The sequence below is a fragment of the Geotrypetes seraphini genome, chromosome 2, assembly GCF_902459505.1.
Source record: "Geotrypetes seraphini chromosome 2, aGeoSer1.1, whole genome shotgun sequence".
NCBI classification, from domain to species: domain Eukaryota; kingdom Metazoa; phylum Chordata; class Amphibia; order Gymnophiona; family Dermophiidae; genus Geotrypetes; species Geotrypetes seraphini.
The window spans coordinates 116,171-132,554 of record NC_047085.1 but is presented as its reverse complement, the minus strand read 5'-3'; the positions used below and the strand labels follow the sequence as shown (position 1 = coordinate 132,554).

Below are 16,384 nucleotides of genomic sequence, written 5' to 3'. Positions count from 1 at the left end.
CCGTGGGTCATGTTTGGGGGAATGTTATAAGTATAAAGATTTAACGGGAGCTAGTTTTGACACTGAACAGCTCCCTGGGATGGTGTGAGATATGCATTGGGGGTTTGTTGGTTTTGGACACGGATTGTATTGTAAGGTTTGAGGGGAGACCCGGGAAACTACAGGCCGGTGAGTCTGACTTCGGTACCGGGAAAGATGGTAGAGGTGCTGATAAAGGACCGCATCATTGATCACCTTGAAGGACACGGGCTGATGAGGACCAGCCAACACGGTCAGCAAAGGCAGATCTTGTTTGACAAACTTGCTGCACTTCTTTGAGGGAGTAAACAGGCAGGTAGACAAGGGCGAACCAGTCGACATTGTTTATCTGGATTTTCAGAAGGCATTTGACAAGGTCCCACATGAACGACTGGATTAAAAACTGGTTGGAACAAGGGAAACAGAAACTGGGGGTAAATGGACAATACTCGGACTGGAAGAGCGTCACCAAAGGGGTGCCACAGGGCTCGGTGCTTGGACCCGTGCTCTTCAACATCTTCATAAACGATCTGGACATAGGTACGACGAGCGAGGTGATAAAATTTGCGGACGATACGAAGTTATTCAGAGTAGTATAGACGCAGGGGGATTGCGAAGATCTACAACGTGACATAATCAGGTTCAAGGAATGGGCTGCGACATGGCAGATGAGTTTCAACGTGGACAAGTGTAAAGTAATGCATGTTGGTAACAAAAATATCATGCACAAATATAGGATGTCCGGGGCGGCACTTGGAGAGACCTTCCAGGAAAGGGACTTGGGAGTTCTGATCGACAAGTCAGTGAAGCTGTCCGCGCAATGTGCGGCAGCGGCAAAAAGGACGAACAGAATGCTAGGAATAATGCTAGGAATAATAAAGAAGGGGAATCACAAACAGTTCGGAGAAGGTTATCATGCCGCTGTACTGGGTCATGGTGCGCCTCATCTGGAGTACTGCGTCCAGCACTGGTCACCGTACATGAAGAAGGACACGGCACTACTTGAAAGAATCCAGAGAAGATGGTTAAGGGGTTGGAGGAGCTGCCGTACAGCGAAAGATTAGAGAAACTGGGCCTCTTCTCCCTCGAACAGAGGAGATTGAGAGAGAACATGATCAAAACATTCAAGGTACTAAAGGGAATAGACCTAGTAGATAAGGACAGGTTGTTCACCCTCTCCAAGGTAGGGAGAACAAGAGGGCACTCTCTAAAATTGAAATGGGATAGATTCCGTAGAAACATAAGGAAGTTCTTTTTCACCCAGAGAGTGGTAGAAAACTGGAATGCTCTTCTGGAGTCTGTCATAGGGGAACATACCCTCCATGGATTCAAGACAAAGTTAGACAAGTTCCTGCTGAACAAGGACGTATGCTGGTAGGGCTAGTGTCAAAGGTGCTGGTCTTTGACCAGAGGGCCGCAGCGTGAGCGGACTGCTGGGCATGATGGACCACTGTTATGACCCAGCAGCGGCAGTTCTTATGTTCTTATGGAGATAATATTCAGATAGATAATAAAGCTGTGGCCAAATATTTATTCCAATAAAACTGAGTTCTGTGATTATTGATTGATGGTAATTAACTTTCAGTTGCAGGTGACGGGATGCAAATGCTAATGTTATGTCTTGTTATAAAATGAGGAGGATGTAATCAGTACATAATTTTTTATTATTTAAAATTTTCAGGCAGTTATATCCCAAACTACAGAGAAACATAGAGTATGACGGCAGAAAAGGGCCGATGGCCCAACAAGTCTGCCCACTCAAATAACCCACCCCCCTAAGCACTTCCTCGAAGTGAACCCACATGTTTATCCCATTTATTCTTGAAATCGAGCACGTTGCTGGCCTTTACTACCTGAAGTGGAAGATTATTCAACCACCCTTTCGGTGAAGAAATACTTCCTAATGTCCCCATGAAATCTCCCATCCCTGATTTTTAGCGGATGCCCTATTGTCGTCGTAGGTCCTGTAAGGAAAAAGATGTCTTCTTCCATCTCCATATAGCCAGTAACATATTTGAATGTCTCTATCATGTCTCCCCTCTCTCTGCGTTCCTCGAGAGAGTATAGCTGCAACTTACCTAGACGTTCTTCATATGGGAGACCCTTGAGTCCTGAGACCATCCTAGTGGCCAATCTCTTAACCAACTCTATTCTCAGCAAATCCTTTCGATAATGTGGCCTCCAAAATTGAACACAGTATTCCAGATGTGGTCTCACCAAGGACCTGTAAAGCGGCATCCCCACTTTGGGCTTTTGGCTGATGAAACTTCTCTGGATGCAACCCAGCATTTGTCTAGTCTTGGATGAAGCTCTCTCTACTTGATCGGCAGCCTTCATATCTTCACTAATGATTACTCCCAGGTCCCGTTCTGTAACAGTTCTAGTTAAGGTCTCACCGTTCAGAGTGTAGTTCTGCAAGGGTTTCCGCTACCAAGGTGCATAACTACACTTCTTGGCATTAAAGCTCAGCTGCCAAGGTCCTGTGTCATACTGTCAGAAACAGACCTCCGCCCACTTCATTGCATAATTTAGCATCGTTGGCAAATAATGCAATTTTACCCTGAAGTCCCTGAGGCAGATCCCGTACGAAGATATTAAATAGGATTGGACCCAGGACCGAGCCCTGCGGTACTCCACTGAACACTTCCGACATTTCGGAGGGAGTACCGTTTACCAACACCCCTTGAAGTCTGCCACATGATCGTAATTCTCAAAAAGCACTTCCTGAAACATCACTACAGATGCCCTTTTATGGATAATCCATCACAGAAACTCTCAAACTCATTTTGTAGCACCAGAACAGATGCTAGTTTTGTCGCAACTAAGAACATAAGAGTTGCCACTCCTGGGTTGGACCAGTGGTCCATCGTGCCCAGCAGTCCACTGACGCGGTGGCCCTTAGGTCAAAGACCAGTGCCCTAATTGAGTCTAGCCTTACCTGCGTATGTTCCGGTTCAGCAGGAACTTGTCTTGAATCCCTGAAGGGTGCTTTCCCCTATAACAGCCTCTGGAAGAGCGTTCCAGATTTCTACCACTCTCTGGGTGAAGAAGAACTTCCTTACGTTTGTACAGAATCTATCACCTTTTAACTTTAGAGAGTGCCCTCTCGTTCTCTCTACCTTGGACAGGGTGAACAACCTGTCTTTATCTACTAAGGGCCTGTTTTACAAAGCTGCGCTAGTGGCTGCAGCGCAGTAACGGCCCCAAAGCCCATAGAGATTTAAAGGGCTTAGGGCTGTTGCCGTGCGGCTTTGTAAAACAGACCCCACATCTATTCCCTTCATTATCTTGAATGTTTCGATAATGTCCCCTCTTGGTCTCCACTTTTCAAGGAAGAAAAGTCCCAGTTTCTCTAATCTCTCACTGTATGGCAACTCCTCCAGCCCCTTAATCATTTTAGTCACTTTCCTCTGGACCCTTTCGAGTAGTACAATATCCTTCTTCATGTACAGCGCCTATGCTGGACGCAGTATTCCAGGTGGGGGGGTGTACCATGGCCCAGTAAAGCGGCATGATAACCTTTTCCGATCTGTTTGTGATCCCCTTCTTAATCATTCCTAGCATTCTGTTCGCCCTTTTCGCTGCCGCCACACATTGCATGGACGGCTTTATTGACTTGTCTACAAGTACTCCCAAGTCTCTTTCCTGGGGTGTCTCTCCGAGGTCTCACCGGACATCCTGTATTCGTGTATAAGGTTTTTGTTACTGACATGCATCACCTTGCACTTATCCACGTTAAACTTCATTTGCCATGTCGCGGCCTATTACTCGATCATGTTTATGTCACGTTGCAGGTCTTCATAATCCTTCTGTGTCTTCACTACTCTGAATAACTTTGTATCATCAGCAAATTTAATCACCTTGCTCGTTGTACCAATTTCTAGGTCATTTATAAATACGTTGAAGAGCACGGGCCCGAGCACCAAACTAGACTATTGTAATTCCCTCTATATAGGTATCAACACAACACTGGTCCGTAAACTACAACTAATACAAAACACTACATTCATGACTCATCTTCAGGCTGAAAAAATACGATCCAGTATCTACTTACCTCAAACAGCTACATTGGTTACCCATCAATGCTAGAATAAACTTTAAGATATCATGTATAATCTTCCACATCCTCTATGGAAATTCTGCATAGACCTATTCAAACCCTTATTGGCTACCTTGAACAGAAATCTTAGTAAACTTCAGTTGAACTATCCCTCAACAAAAGGCCACAAGCACAAACGTGCCTGCAACACCATGTTTATATATGTTGGCACAAAGCTTTGATGAGAGAGGTAACGGTGCTGGGGCCACTTGATAACAGTGATCATAACATGATCAGATTTGATATAATCCATGGAATAAGTTTACACAGGAAAACCAATACAACAGCATTTAACTTTAAAAAAGAGGACTATGATAACATGAGGAGAATGATAAAAGAAACTTAAAGGTGCAGCTGCAAAAGTCAAAAATATACCATATTTTTCACTCCATCAGACACACTTTTTTCCCCAAAAAAGTAGGTGGCAAAGTGGGTGCGTCTTATGAAGCGAATACACCTCTCCCTGCCCCCGGTACCTTTTTGTAAATGCCGGTGGTCCAGTGAGGTCTCGCCAGGAGCTTTCTGCGCTCCTGCTGGACAGCTGCCTCCTTTCTCGCTGCAGAGTGGCGCATAAGGCAGGAGTGTGAGCTTTTCGCTTCCTGCCTGGTCCTGCGCCACTCCATGAATGGCTGCCATCAGTTCTTGCGATTTTCAGCGTTATTGTTAATAATTTCCTAATAAGTATCATTATATGTTATAATATGTTTGTTTATTCTGTAACATGTTAAAACTTAATAAAGATTGAACTAAAAAAAAGGAATTATCAGGAAAGGAATGGAAAACAAAGATGAAAATGCACGACCTACTCCTACTGGAACGATGGTCTAGGACATGGCAACTCAACTTCAATGCCAAAAAATGCAAAGTTATGCACCTGGGCAGCCAGAATCCATGCAAGTCTTATACCCTTAATGGCGAGATCCTAGCAAAAACGGTAGCAGAACGAGACTTGGGGGTAATCGTCAGTGAGGACATGAAGTCTGCCAATCAAGTGGAGCAGGCTTCGTCCAAGGCAAGACAAATCATGGGCTGCATACGAAGGGGTTTCGTCAGTCGAAAGGAGGAAGTCATTATGCCATTGTATAGATCCATGGTGAGGCCCCACCTGGAATACTGTGCGCAATTCTGGAGGCCGCATTATCGCAAGGATGTGCTGAGACTGGAGTCAGTGCAGAGAATGGCCACCCGGATGGTCTCGGGACTCAAGGATCTTCCATACGAAGAACGGCTTGACAAATTACAGCTATACTCGCTCGAGGAGCACAGAGAGAGGGGAGACATGATCGAGACATTCAAGTAACTTACGGGCCGCATCGAGGCGGAGGAAGATATCTTCTTTTTCAAGGGTCCCACGACAACAAGAGGGCATCCGTGAAAAATCAGGGGCAGGAAACTACGAGGTGACACCAGGAAATTCTTTTTCACTGAAAGAGTGGTTGATCGCTGGAATAGTCTTCCACTACAGGTGATTGAGGCCAGCAGCGTGCCTGATTTTAAGGCCAAATGGGATCGGCACATGGGATCTATTCACAGGGCAAAGGTAGGGGAGGGACATTAGGGTGGGCAGACTAGATGGGCCTTGGCCCTTATCTGCCGTCTATTTCTATGTTTCTATGTTTCTAAAATATTATAATGCCCTTGTATTGCTCTATGTAAGAACACACCTTGAATACTGTGTGCAGTTCTGGTCGCCATGTCTCATAAAAGATATAGCAGAATTTCTCAGCAAGGATTCTTAGACAAATATGTTTGTAGGCATTTAAGCTAGAAGATGGGGGTGGCATATGTGTAAAGGACAATTATGGAGGCCACCCCCACCAAAATACAAAATGCAATTTCCCAGAAGAATATGCAGCGATTACAACTGGTGCAAAATGCGGCGGTCAGGCTGATTTTTGTGTTGAAGAAGTTCGATCATGTAACTCCTTCCTACCGACTCCTGCATTGGTTGCCGATGGAGGCACGTTTGGATGTTTTTGCTTTAAGGTACTATTTGGTTTAGTCCCTAAATATATAACTGACCTTTTCTCTTTCTCAACTGATATATATAAGAGAAGCTCACACCTGAATTTTGTTTCTCCACCGGTTAGAGGATGTAAATTTAAAAGACATCATCAACATCTTTTCTCATATCAGGCAGCATTATGGGGTAAAGATCTGGAACAATTACATAACTCTGAAACACAACTCTGAAATTTCAACCAAACTTGGTATACATATGACTTACTATCTGCGGAAAAATACTGTGGGGGTGGGAAGGGGGTAAAATACTGTGGGATGGGAAGGGGGTGACATGTAAAAATTATTGAAAACGACAGATATTAGTGTCTAAACCATAGTTTTTGGGCTCACTGAGATGAATACTGACACTCCCCATGCCGTTTAAGTCCAGGTTCAGCCCCATAGAGAGAGACATTCCTGTGGGACATGTGGGGGGGGGGGGGGCATAAGGGAGATGGGGGAGTTTGACATGTGGGACTTGGGGGGTGGGACATTTTAGGATAAATAAATATCCGGGCAACGCCGGGCAATCTGCTAGTATATAATAATAGAAAGTCCACTCTCTTTTGGAGACTATGAGGAAGGAACTCCAAACATAGAGCATTAAAGAACCAAACAGGTGGAGAAAAAAGCCTCAGTTAAAGCCCAACAGGACTAGGGAATGCTAATAGTACGTAACAAGTAAGCAAACCTGGCCATAAAAAACTCCACCTGTTATGTTACCTTCCCCTGAAGATGCGTTCAACGAAACGGGGTTCTCCCTTAGGGATTTGAGGTCTGGACATTGCAGCATTCAACCTGAAAAGCAATTTCTTTGAAATAAGTTGTTTTGGATTTTTTGGATTTGCGTGGGTTGTGTGCATGTAACCTACCAAGAATAGACTGCATTTTCTTGGGATTGATGAGGGGATACTTCTATTATTATACTTCTGAAAAATAACAGGTGAAGTTTTTTATGGCCAGTGACCGTTATGGGTTTGCTTACTTGTTACGTACTATTAGCATTCCCTAGTCCTGAGGCCTTTTTCTCCACCTGTTTGGTTTTTTAATGTTCTATGTTAGGAGTTCCTTCCTCACAGTCTCCAGAAGAGAGTGAACTTTCTATTATTCTTTACCATTAATAAATGACATGACTGGTTGCATAACAGGCATTTAATGGAAGGAGTGTATATAGAGGGGACTGTCTGATGGTGGCCATTTTGTTGAAGAGCAAAGTCTTTACTGCTCTTCAGAAGGTAATCAGTAAATTCTGTGATCTGATCTGTGCAAATTTTGTTTGCCTTCTAGAATGGCGTATATCCTCCACCAGTCCACCACTTTCCATGGACACAGCCATGACTCCAGCTATGAAAAGATCGAGGACAGTCCCAGCAGCAACCGTGGCTTGGCATTGCATCTCAGTCCTCTTGGGAATACAAGTGTGAGAGCGGCATTCATCCACGTGATTGGAGATTTACTACAAAGTCTTGGTGTGCTAGTGGCTGCCATTATCATTTATGTGAAGGTACTTAAGTTCATGACTAACACACCATAGAAATACTTTAAAAAATGGAAATCTCAGGAGATAGATAGTGATCACCCAATGAAATATGCTAGTGATGGTGATTTTACAGCAGCTCTGGAAGGTCTCAAGTTGGACATGCAGATCTCACCCCTTCAATGTTGGACACATCAGGGATGGCTAACATCCAGTCTAATCAAATTCCCTTTTTTGTCTGTACTGTTATCCCTCACCGGATAACATATCAACTTGCTTTATTAACATTTAAAACACAACAAACCAACAAGCCCGCCTTCATAGATGGACTTTTAATACCTTATGATCCTCCAAGAACTCTAAGATCTGCCTCTCAACATACTCTCCATGTCCCTACTTTAAAAACAATAGGTACCTGTCAAGCTTCCATCTTCTCTGTCACAGCACCCATGACCTGGAACTCACTTCCAACCTATATCAGAACAGAACAAAATATAGACAAATTTAAAGAAAGTTTAAAATGCTGCCTTTTTAAAGATGCCTACAAGTAACTTATCCATTTCCATTACTATGATTGCTTTTTTTCTCACCTGTGTTCCCCCCTCCCTCCTTGTTTTTTTCCTTTCATTATTGTAGTTGTCCCTCCTCACCTGTTTTGCAATACCTACCCTACACTAGTTTGTTAGGTCTATTGTATGTCCCATGGATATTTGGTGTTCGTCGCCCCCATTTTATGTTTTATTTTATTATACAACGCGTAGAATTTTATGATTAGCGTTTTATCAAATTTTTAATAAACTATGAAACTATGCTTTTCATAAATGCCCAAAGCAGTGAACAAAATAAACTTTTTAAGCATAAACAGGAAATATAAATTAAGATACACATAATATCATAATTTCTATCATCACTCAAGAAGATAACATCAAATAAACAGAAGTAAGAATAGCCTTACTGGGTCAGACCAATCAAACCCAGTAGCCCGTTCTCACAGTGGCCAATCCCGGGCACTAATACCTGGCCAAAACCCAAGGAGTAGCAATATTCCATGCTACCGATCCAGGGCAAGCAGTGGCTTCCCCCATGTCTTTCTCAATAACAGACTATGGACTTTTCCTCCAAGAACTTGTCCAAACCTTTCTTAAAACCAGCTACGCTATCTGCTCTTACCACAACCTCTGGCAATGCATTCCAGAGCTAGACTATTCTCTGAGTAAAACAAAATTTCTTCCTATTGGTTTTAAAAGTATTTCCTTGTAACTTTATCGTGTGTCCCCTTGTCTTTGTAATTTTTAACGGAGTGAAAACTCGATCCATATGTAGCCGTTCTACTCCACTCAGGATTTTGTAGACTTCAATCATATCTCTCCTCAGTCATCTCTTTTCCAAGCTGAAGAGCTCTAACCTTTTTAGTCTTTCCTCATATGAGGAGCTCCATCCCCTTTATCATCTTGGTCGCTCTTCTTTGAACCTTTCCTAGCGCCACTATATCTTTCTTGAGATAAGGAGACCAGAATTGAATGCAATACTCCAGATTAGGTCACACAACGGACCAATACAGGGGCATTATAGCATTATCAGTCTTGTTAACCATCACTTTTTAAAATAATTCCTAGCATCTTGTTTGATTTTTTTGGCCGCCACCACACATTGGATGGAAAGTTTGATCATATTGTCTACGATGATACCCCGATCCTTTTCTTGAGCGCTAATCCCCAAGGTAAACCCTAGCATCCAAGAACTGTGATTTGGATTATTCTTCCCAAGAAAAATTCATTCAGGAAATGGAAAAAGGACAAAACTGAGGGGAATTGGAAAGAGCACAGGAAGTATCAAAAAGAATGTCACCGAGTGGTTCCAAAAGCTAAAAGAGAGTATGAAGAGAGGCTAGCTAGGGAAGCACGAAATTTAAACCGTTCTTTAGATATGTTAAAGGGAAGCAACCGGCTAGGGAGGAGGTGGGACCGCTGGATGATGGAGACAGGAAGGGAGTGGTGAAGGAGGAGAAAGAAGTGGCAGAAAGACTTAACATGTTCTTTTCGTCTGTATTTACAAACGAAAACACATCCAACCTGAGCAATTCTTCAATGGAAATCAAGCAGAAAAATTAACATGCATGGAAGTGAGCCTTGAAGATGTACACAGGCAGATAGAAAAACTAAAAACTAATAAATCCCCGGGTCTGGACGGAATCCATCCAAGGGTTCTGAAAGAATTAAAGGAGGAAATAGCGGAACTACTCCAGCAAATTTGCAATCTATCCCTGAAAACAGGCGTGATCCTGGGGGACTGGAAGATAGCCAATGTTACGCCCATCTTTAAAAAGAGATCAAGAGGTGACCCGGGAAACTACAGACCGGTGAGTCTGATCTCGGTTCCGGGGAAAATGGTGGAAGCACTGATAAAAGAAAACATCGATGAACATTTTGAAAGAAACGAACTTCTGATAACCAGCCAACATGGTTTCTGCAAGGGAAGATCATGCCTAACGAACTGATTGCACTTCTTCAAAGGAATTAACAAACGGATGGACAAAGGAGACCCCATAGACATCATATATCTAGATTTCCAAAAAGCCTTTGACAAGATGCCCCATGAACGCCTACTCCAGAAATTGAAGAACCATGGGGTGGAAGGAAACATACATAGATGGATCAGAAACTGGTTGGCGGGTAGGAAACAGAGTGTAGGAGTGAAGGGCCACTACTTGGACTGGAGGAGAGTCATGAGTGGGGTCCCACAGGGCTCGGTGCTCGGGCCGCTGCTATTTAATATATTCATAAATGATCTAGAAACAGGGACGAAGTGTGAGATAATAAAATTTGCGGACAACACCAAACTATTTAGTGGAGCTCGGACTAAAGAGGACTGCAAAGATTGCAAAGTGACTTGAACAAACTAGGGGAATAGGCGACGAGATGGCAGATGAAGTTCAATGTTGAGAAATGTAAAGTATTACATGTGGGAAACAGAAATCCGAGGTACAACTATACGATGGGAGGGATGTTATTAAATGAGAATACTCAAGAAAGGGACTTGGGGGTAATGGTGGACATGACAATGAAGCCAACGGCACAGTGCGCAGCAGCTGCTAAGAAGGCAAACAGAATGCTAGGCATAATCAAGAAGGGTATTACAACCAGAACGAAAGAAGTTATCCTGCCATTGTATCGGGCGATGGTGATTCCGCAACTGGAGTACTGCGTCCAGTATTGATCGCCATACCTTAAGAAGGACATGGCGTTACTCGAGAGGGTTCAGAGGAGAGCAACGCATCTGATAAAAGGGATGGAAAACCTTCCATACGCTGAGAGATTGGAGAAACTGGGTCTCTTTTCCCTGGAGAAGAGGAGACTTAGAGGGGATATGATAGAGACTTACAAGATCATGAAGGGCAGAGAGAGAGTAGAGAGGGACAGATTCTTCAAACTTTTGAATAATAAAAGAATAAGAGGGCATTCATAAAAGTTGAAAGGGGACAGATTCAAAACGAATGCTAGGAAGTTCTTCTTTATCCAATGTGTGGTGGACACCTGGAATGCGCTTCCAGAGAGCGTAATAGGGCAGAGTACGGTATTGGGGTTCAAAGAAAGGATTGGACAATTTCCTGCTGGAAAAGGGGATAGAGGGGGTATAGATAGATGATTACTGCACAGGTCCTGGACCTGTTGGGCCGCCTCGTGAGCAGATTGCTGGGCACAATGGACCTCAGGTCTGACCTAGCAGAGGCATTGCTTATGTTCAATATATAAACAGAAAAGAAAAGTGAACTCACTGTAGAACATCAGAATTACTAAATGTTCTACCTGAATCCTTCAGATATCAAGAGATGATAACAGAGTAGGCGAAGGACCAATAAATGAAATGATGTTAAATAACATAATACAATACAAAATACTATTTATTGTATTTTTCACTCCATAAGACGCACTTTGTGGGTGGAGCGAAGATACAATTTTGAACCCCCGCCGCACCATTTTAAACACTCCGCTGCCGCACCTTGTAAAACAACTACCCGCCTGCCGTAGCCGCACCATTTTAAAACACCCTGCCACCATACCTTTTAAACACCCACCATCTACCAACCTGCCGTTGTCGCTGACGCCACCATACCCGCACCTTTTAAAACAGCTACCCGCCCTCTACTGCCTCCTCCTCCTCTGTCATCATCGTCATTGTCGTAGTCCCTGGTGGTCCAGCATGTATCCCTCCCTCGCTACGGCGTATAGGTCAGGATCACAGATGTCAGCAGCAAGCTTTCTGCGCTCCCATCAGTTCTTGCGAGTCCTGCGAGAACTGACCCCCAGCCATTCAGAAAGCGGTGCGGGCCCAAGTGGGAGTGCGGAAAGCTTGCTCCTGCCATCCAAACTCCTGACCTGTGCGCCGCTAGTGAGAGAGGGATACACGCTGGACCACCAGGTACGGGGGGGGATGATCTAAAAATACTGGGGGGGCTATCTAAAAGTACTGTGCGGGAAGATCTACTGGGGGAAAGATTTAAAAGTACTGGGGAGGATGATTGATCTAAAAATACTGGGGGATGATCTACTGGGGGGGTGATTATCTAAAAGTACTGTGGGGATGATCTATTGGAGGGGATGATCTAAAAGTACTGGGGGATGATATACTGGGGGGATGAATTAAAAGTACAGGGAGATGATTTAAAAAGGTACGGGGGAGGCTGGGAGGCTGGCTGGCTTGGGGCTGGCTGGCTGCCACTACGCATGACTACCATTAGACGTGCCCACCTCTAGACGTGCCCTGTACCCTGTCCTGGCCTACCACTAGACCACCAGAGGAGGGACAGAGTTCAGGGCACACCATTTGATTCAGACTGGATATCTGCAGTGAAATATAAAAATTAGTCTTTCAGAAACTTCCCGTACAATTTATTTATTAATTTAATTTGATTTATATCCCATCCTCCCCAAGAAGCTAGCAAACAAGACACATAACTATTTAACAAAGGAACAGAAGACTAAGGCAATAGGGTACAGTGGGATGTGTCTAGTTTAATTGTTCTGGATTAGCAGACACTTGGGGTCAGATTCTGTATAGGACACCCAGTCTCAGAAGCTGCCTAAGCGGCTTTTGAGAATCGAACAAGGGCGTCCTATAGAGAATCGCGTATGTCCGCATGGACAGACACCAAGCCCGCCTAATAATTCTATTCTCTAATCGGCGTTCATTTCACAGGTGCCAGTTAGAGAATCGGGCTACCACTGAGCTCCCTGCTGCGATAAGTTTGGTGGCAACCTATCTTCCCCCCTCCCCATGAAGACTACGGGCAGCAGGTATGCCCAATCCCTCCTACCAGAACCCACCCCCTCTGAACATCGCCAGTAGGAGGGATGCCCAGTCCCTCTTGCCGGAACACCCCCCCCCCCACTCCCAAGCATCAGGACATCCCCCTGCTGGACTCACGAATGGTGAGTCCCTAACCTCTAACCCTAACCCCTTCCCGGTGCATTATGAAGTTTTGTTTCTCAGAGACGGCGACACACAGTTTTGACTTCAGAATCAGATGTTAGAACATTTCCTTGAAGTATCTGCAATTGAAGACTTTGAACATTGTATGTTTACTGTTGTATCAGCAGCATACAGACTCCTGAGGAAGGCCCATTAGGGCCACAACACGATTATGTATTAAAGGAAATTGAACATCTCTTAGTCTTCCTTGTTTGTTTTCCACTTAGGCCATATGCCATTATTGAGCACACACATATTGGATTGTTGTCTAGATCAGTGTTTTTCAACCTTTTTTGGGCAAAGGCACACTAGTTTCATGAAAAAAATCATGAGGCACACCACCATTAGAAAATGTTAAAAAATTTAACTCTGTGCCTATATTGATTATATATAAAGTAATTCTCTTGAATAGGAATCAAATAAACACAAAGAAAGTATTTTATAATTACTTTATTATGAAATATTAAGTAAACAGAATAGTGAAAAATTATAAAATACTTTATTCAGTGCGAAACCTGGGCCTGTTTGGCTGAACACAAAGCTGATATTCTGGCTGGAATCGAAGAAAGACACACACGTAGCTCTTCGTCAACAGCTCTCAGTCTCTCTCTGTATTTGGTTTTTATAGCATACAAAAATAGACAAATATACCCTCCATCCTTTTTATTAAACCACAATAGCAGTTTTTAGCGCAGGGAGCTGCGCTGAATGCCCAGCGCTGCTCTTGACGCTCATTGGCTCCCTGCGCTAAAAACCACTATTGCGGTTTAGTAAAAGGTGACCATATTGTAAAATATAGACAGCAGATATAAATTCAGAACTGTGCATAGTAAGTGAAGGGAAGTTTTCATCTCTGGGAATTTACCCAGTTAACTATTAAGTTATTTGGGCAAATTCCTTTGAAAACTGTGGTAATACTGCCTCCACTTTGCTAAATTTAAAATAAAATCATTTTTCCTACCTTGTCTGGTGATTTCTGGTTGCACTTTCTTCTTCTGACTGTGCATCCAATCTTTCTTCCCTTCTATCAGCCTGTATGCTTTCTCTCCTCCACACCTCATTCCCTCCCCCAACTTTTTCTTCCTCTCTCCCTGACCTTTCTTTCTTTTTTTCTGTTTCTCTTCTTTCCTTCTGTTTCCCTGCCTGCCCCCTTTCTTTCTTTCTCCCTGCCGTTCCCCAAGCCACTGCCACTGCCGCTGCCATCGGGGAACAGGACCCACCAATGGATAACAGGCCCCAAAGCCGACGCCGACGCATGCTCTCCCTGACGTCAATTCTGCAATCGGAGAGGAAGTTCCGCCCAGCCAGGCAGCGATTGGCTGGCCCGAACTTCCTCTCCGACTGCAGAATTGACGTCGGGGAGAAGAAGACTTATCGGCTCGATAGATTAGATCGCCAAGACAAAGTGAGTCCTGGGTGATCGACTCACTTTGCCTTGGCGAGCTACTGGCGCCCCTGCCTCGGGCCCCCTGTCAGCTCCGGGCCCCTGAATGCAGGACTGGTAGTACTGCCCTGATGGCGGCCCTGCGGCACACCAGGCAACATCTCACGGCACACTAGTGTGCCGCGTAACAGCGGTTGAAAAACACTGGTCTAGATACACAGTGCTGCTGAAAATGCACCTAATCTACCTATATACCAGGGACAAAGAGTAGATGTGACTAGACGTGCTGGTTGAGAAATGATCTCCAGGAATCTATGAGAGTTCAGTTCCAGAGATCTCAGCTCTCACTATCATATCCCGTACCGAATTCTTTCCTATCACTATCTGGTTCTATCTTTGTTGACTATTTGCACCTCAGTTTTCTCACCAATCTCTACCATTCTGTTTTTTTTACAGCCACAATATAAAATTGCAGACCCCATCTGTACATTCCTCTTTTCGGTTTTCGTCCTGGGGACCACTATGACCATCCTGAAAGATGTCTTCTGGGTCCTCATGGAAGGTAAGTTCCACTTTTGTAGTTCTATCAGTAGCTCTTCCCAAAACAGTCCAGGTTTATTGTATTGCACCAAAGCTTCATATGAGGAGGAACATGAAAAGAGAAAAACAAAAGAGGCAACCTGTGGTGCTTAATCTTTTTATTCACTCAAGACCTGACATGTATGTGTTAGGCCGTAAGCCCTGCCTCAGGGGTCTTATCATTAATGCGGAGCACTGTATTACAATTATCCTCTTATAATGAAACAATTAAAATCTAAGTAAACAAATGGTGGTTCAAAAGGATGATTTCTTCAACTCCAAGATACAAAAACTAAGATCAACATTACCTACATTGACCAATCCCCTTGAGCTCTTTCCCATTCTTCCTGACACCGACATAGCTAAACCAGACCTAGGGTCTAGATCTGACCTAAACTGGAACCAATTCACTACAATCGACTGGAAAACCTTCAACAAATACTACAACAAATACACTAACTCCTTCTGCAAACTGGATACCTACCCCCCCCAAACGTTATGAAAATTGCTCCGATCCACTTCAAAGTCAACATGCTAACGTGGGTTAACTCCTTACTATCCTCAGGAAATTTCCCACCAGAGCAAGGCCATATTATGATAACCCCAATCATAAAAAACATGAAGGAACCTCCTAATGCCTCTTCTAATTACAGACCAATAGCTAGCATCCCTCTATTCACCAAAATAGCTGAAGGGTAGTAAAAGCTGAACTCACCGCATACCTGGAAAAATTCAACATCCTAAACTACAATCAATCGGGCTTTCGCGCGGACCACAGCACATAAACCATTATAGCCTCCTTACTGGACCACATGCACACACTCTTTAGTCAGGGCTCCAGCGCCCTGATCTTGCAACTCGACCTGAGCAGTGTGTTTGACCTAGTCGACCACACCATTCTCCTAGATTGCCTGGCCCACATTGGCATCTCCGACCAGGTCTTCAATTGGTTCCATGGGTTCCTACGAAACGGATCCTACAGGGTACTCAAAAACAACTCTTTCTCTTACAGCTGGGATAACTCCTGCGGTGTTCCGCAGGGCTCCCCCCTGTCCCCCACCCTGTTTAATATCTACCTCACCTCCCTGGGTAACCTCCTACATAAACTCAAGCTCAAATTTTTCATCTATGCAGATGACATCACAATAGTCATCCCTCTAACCAGTCTCTCCCAGGAACTTCTCGCCTACATCACAAGCATACTCAATCAGATAGAACTCTGGATGCTTTCCTACAGACTAAAACTAAACCCTGACAAAACAAAATTCTTCCTGGCCACCCCCAAAGACAAAATCAAAGACACCACAATCCAAGTGAAAGGATTGGTTTTCCCACTCGAACAAACATTAAAAATACT

General features: G+C 44.0%; 1 protein-coding gene across 1 annotated transcript in view; it reads left to right on the top strand.

Annotated features, from left to right (window-relative positions):
• The window catches only part of LOC117355870 (zinc transporter 2-like), a 120,479-nt gene that overhangs the window by 79,118 nt on the left and 24,977 nt on the right, over nucleotides 1–16,384 (top strand). The window contains exons 5-6 of the mRNA XM_033934954.1: nucleotides 7,406–7,622; nucleotides 14,905–15,010. Coding sequence (XP_033790845.1) covers nucleotides 7,406–7,622; nucleotides 14,905–15,010 — 323 coding nt within the window. The remainder of the gene's footprint in view (nucleotides 1–7,405; nucleotides 7,623–14,904; nucleotides 15,011–16,384) is intronic.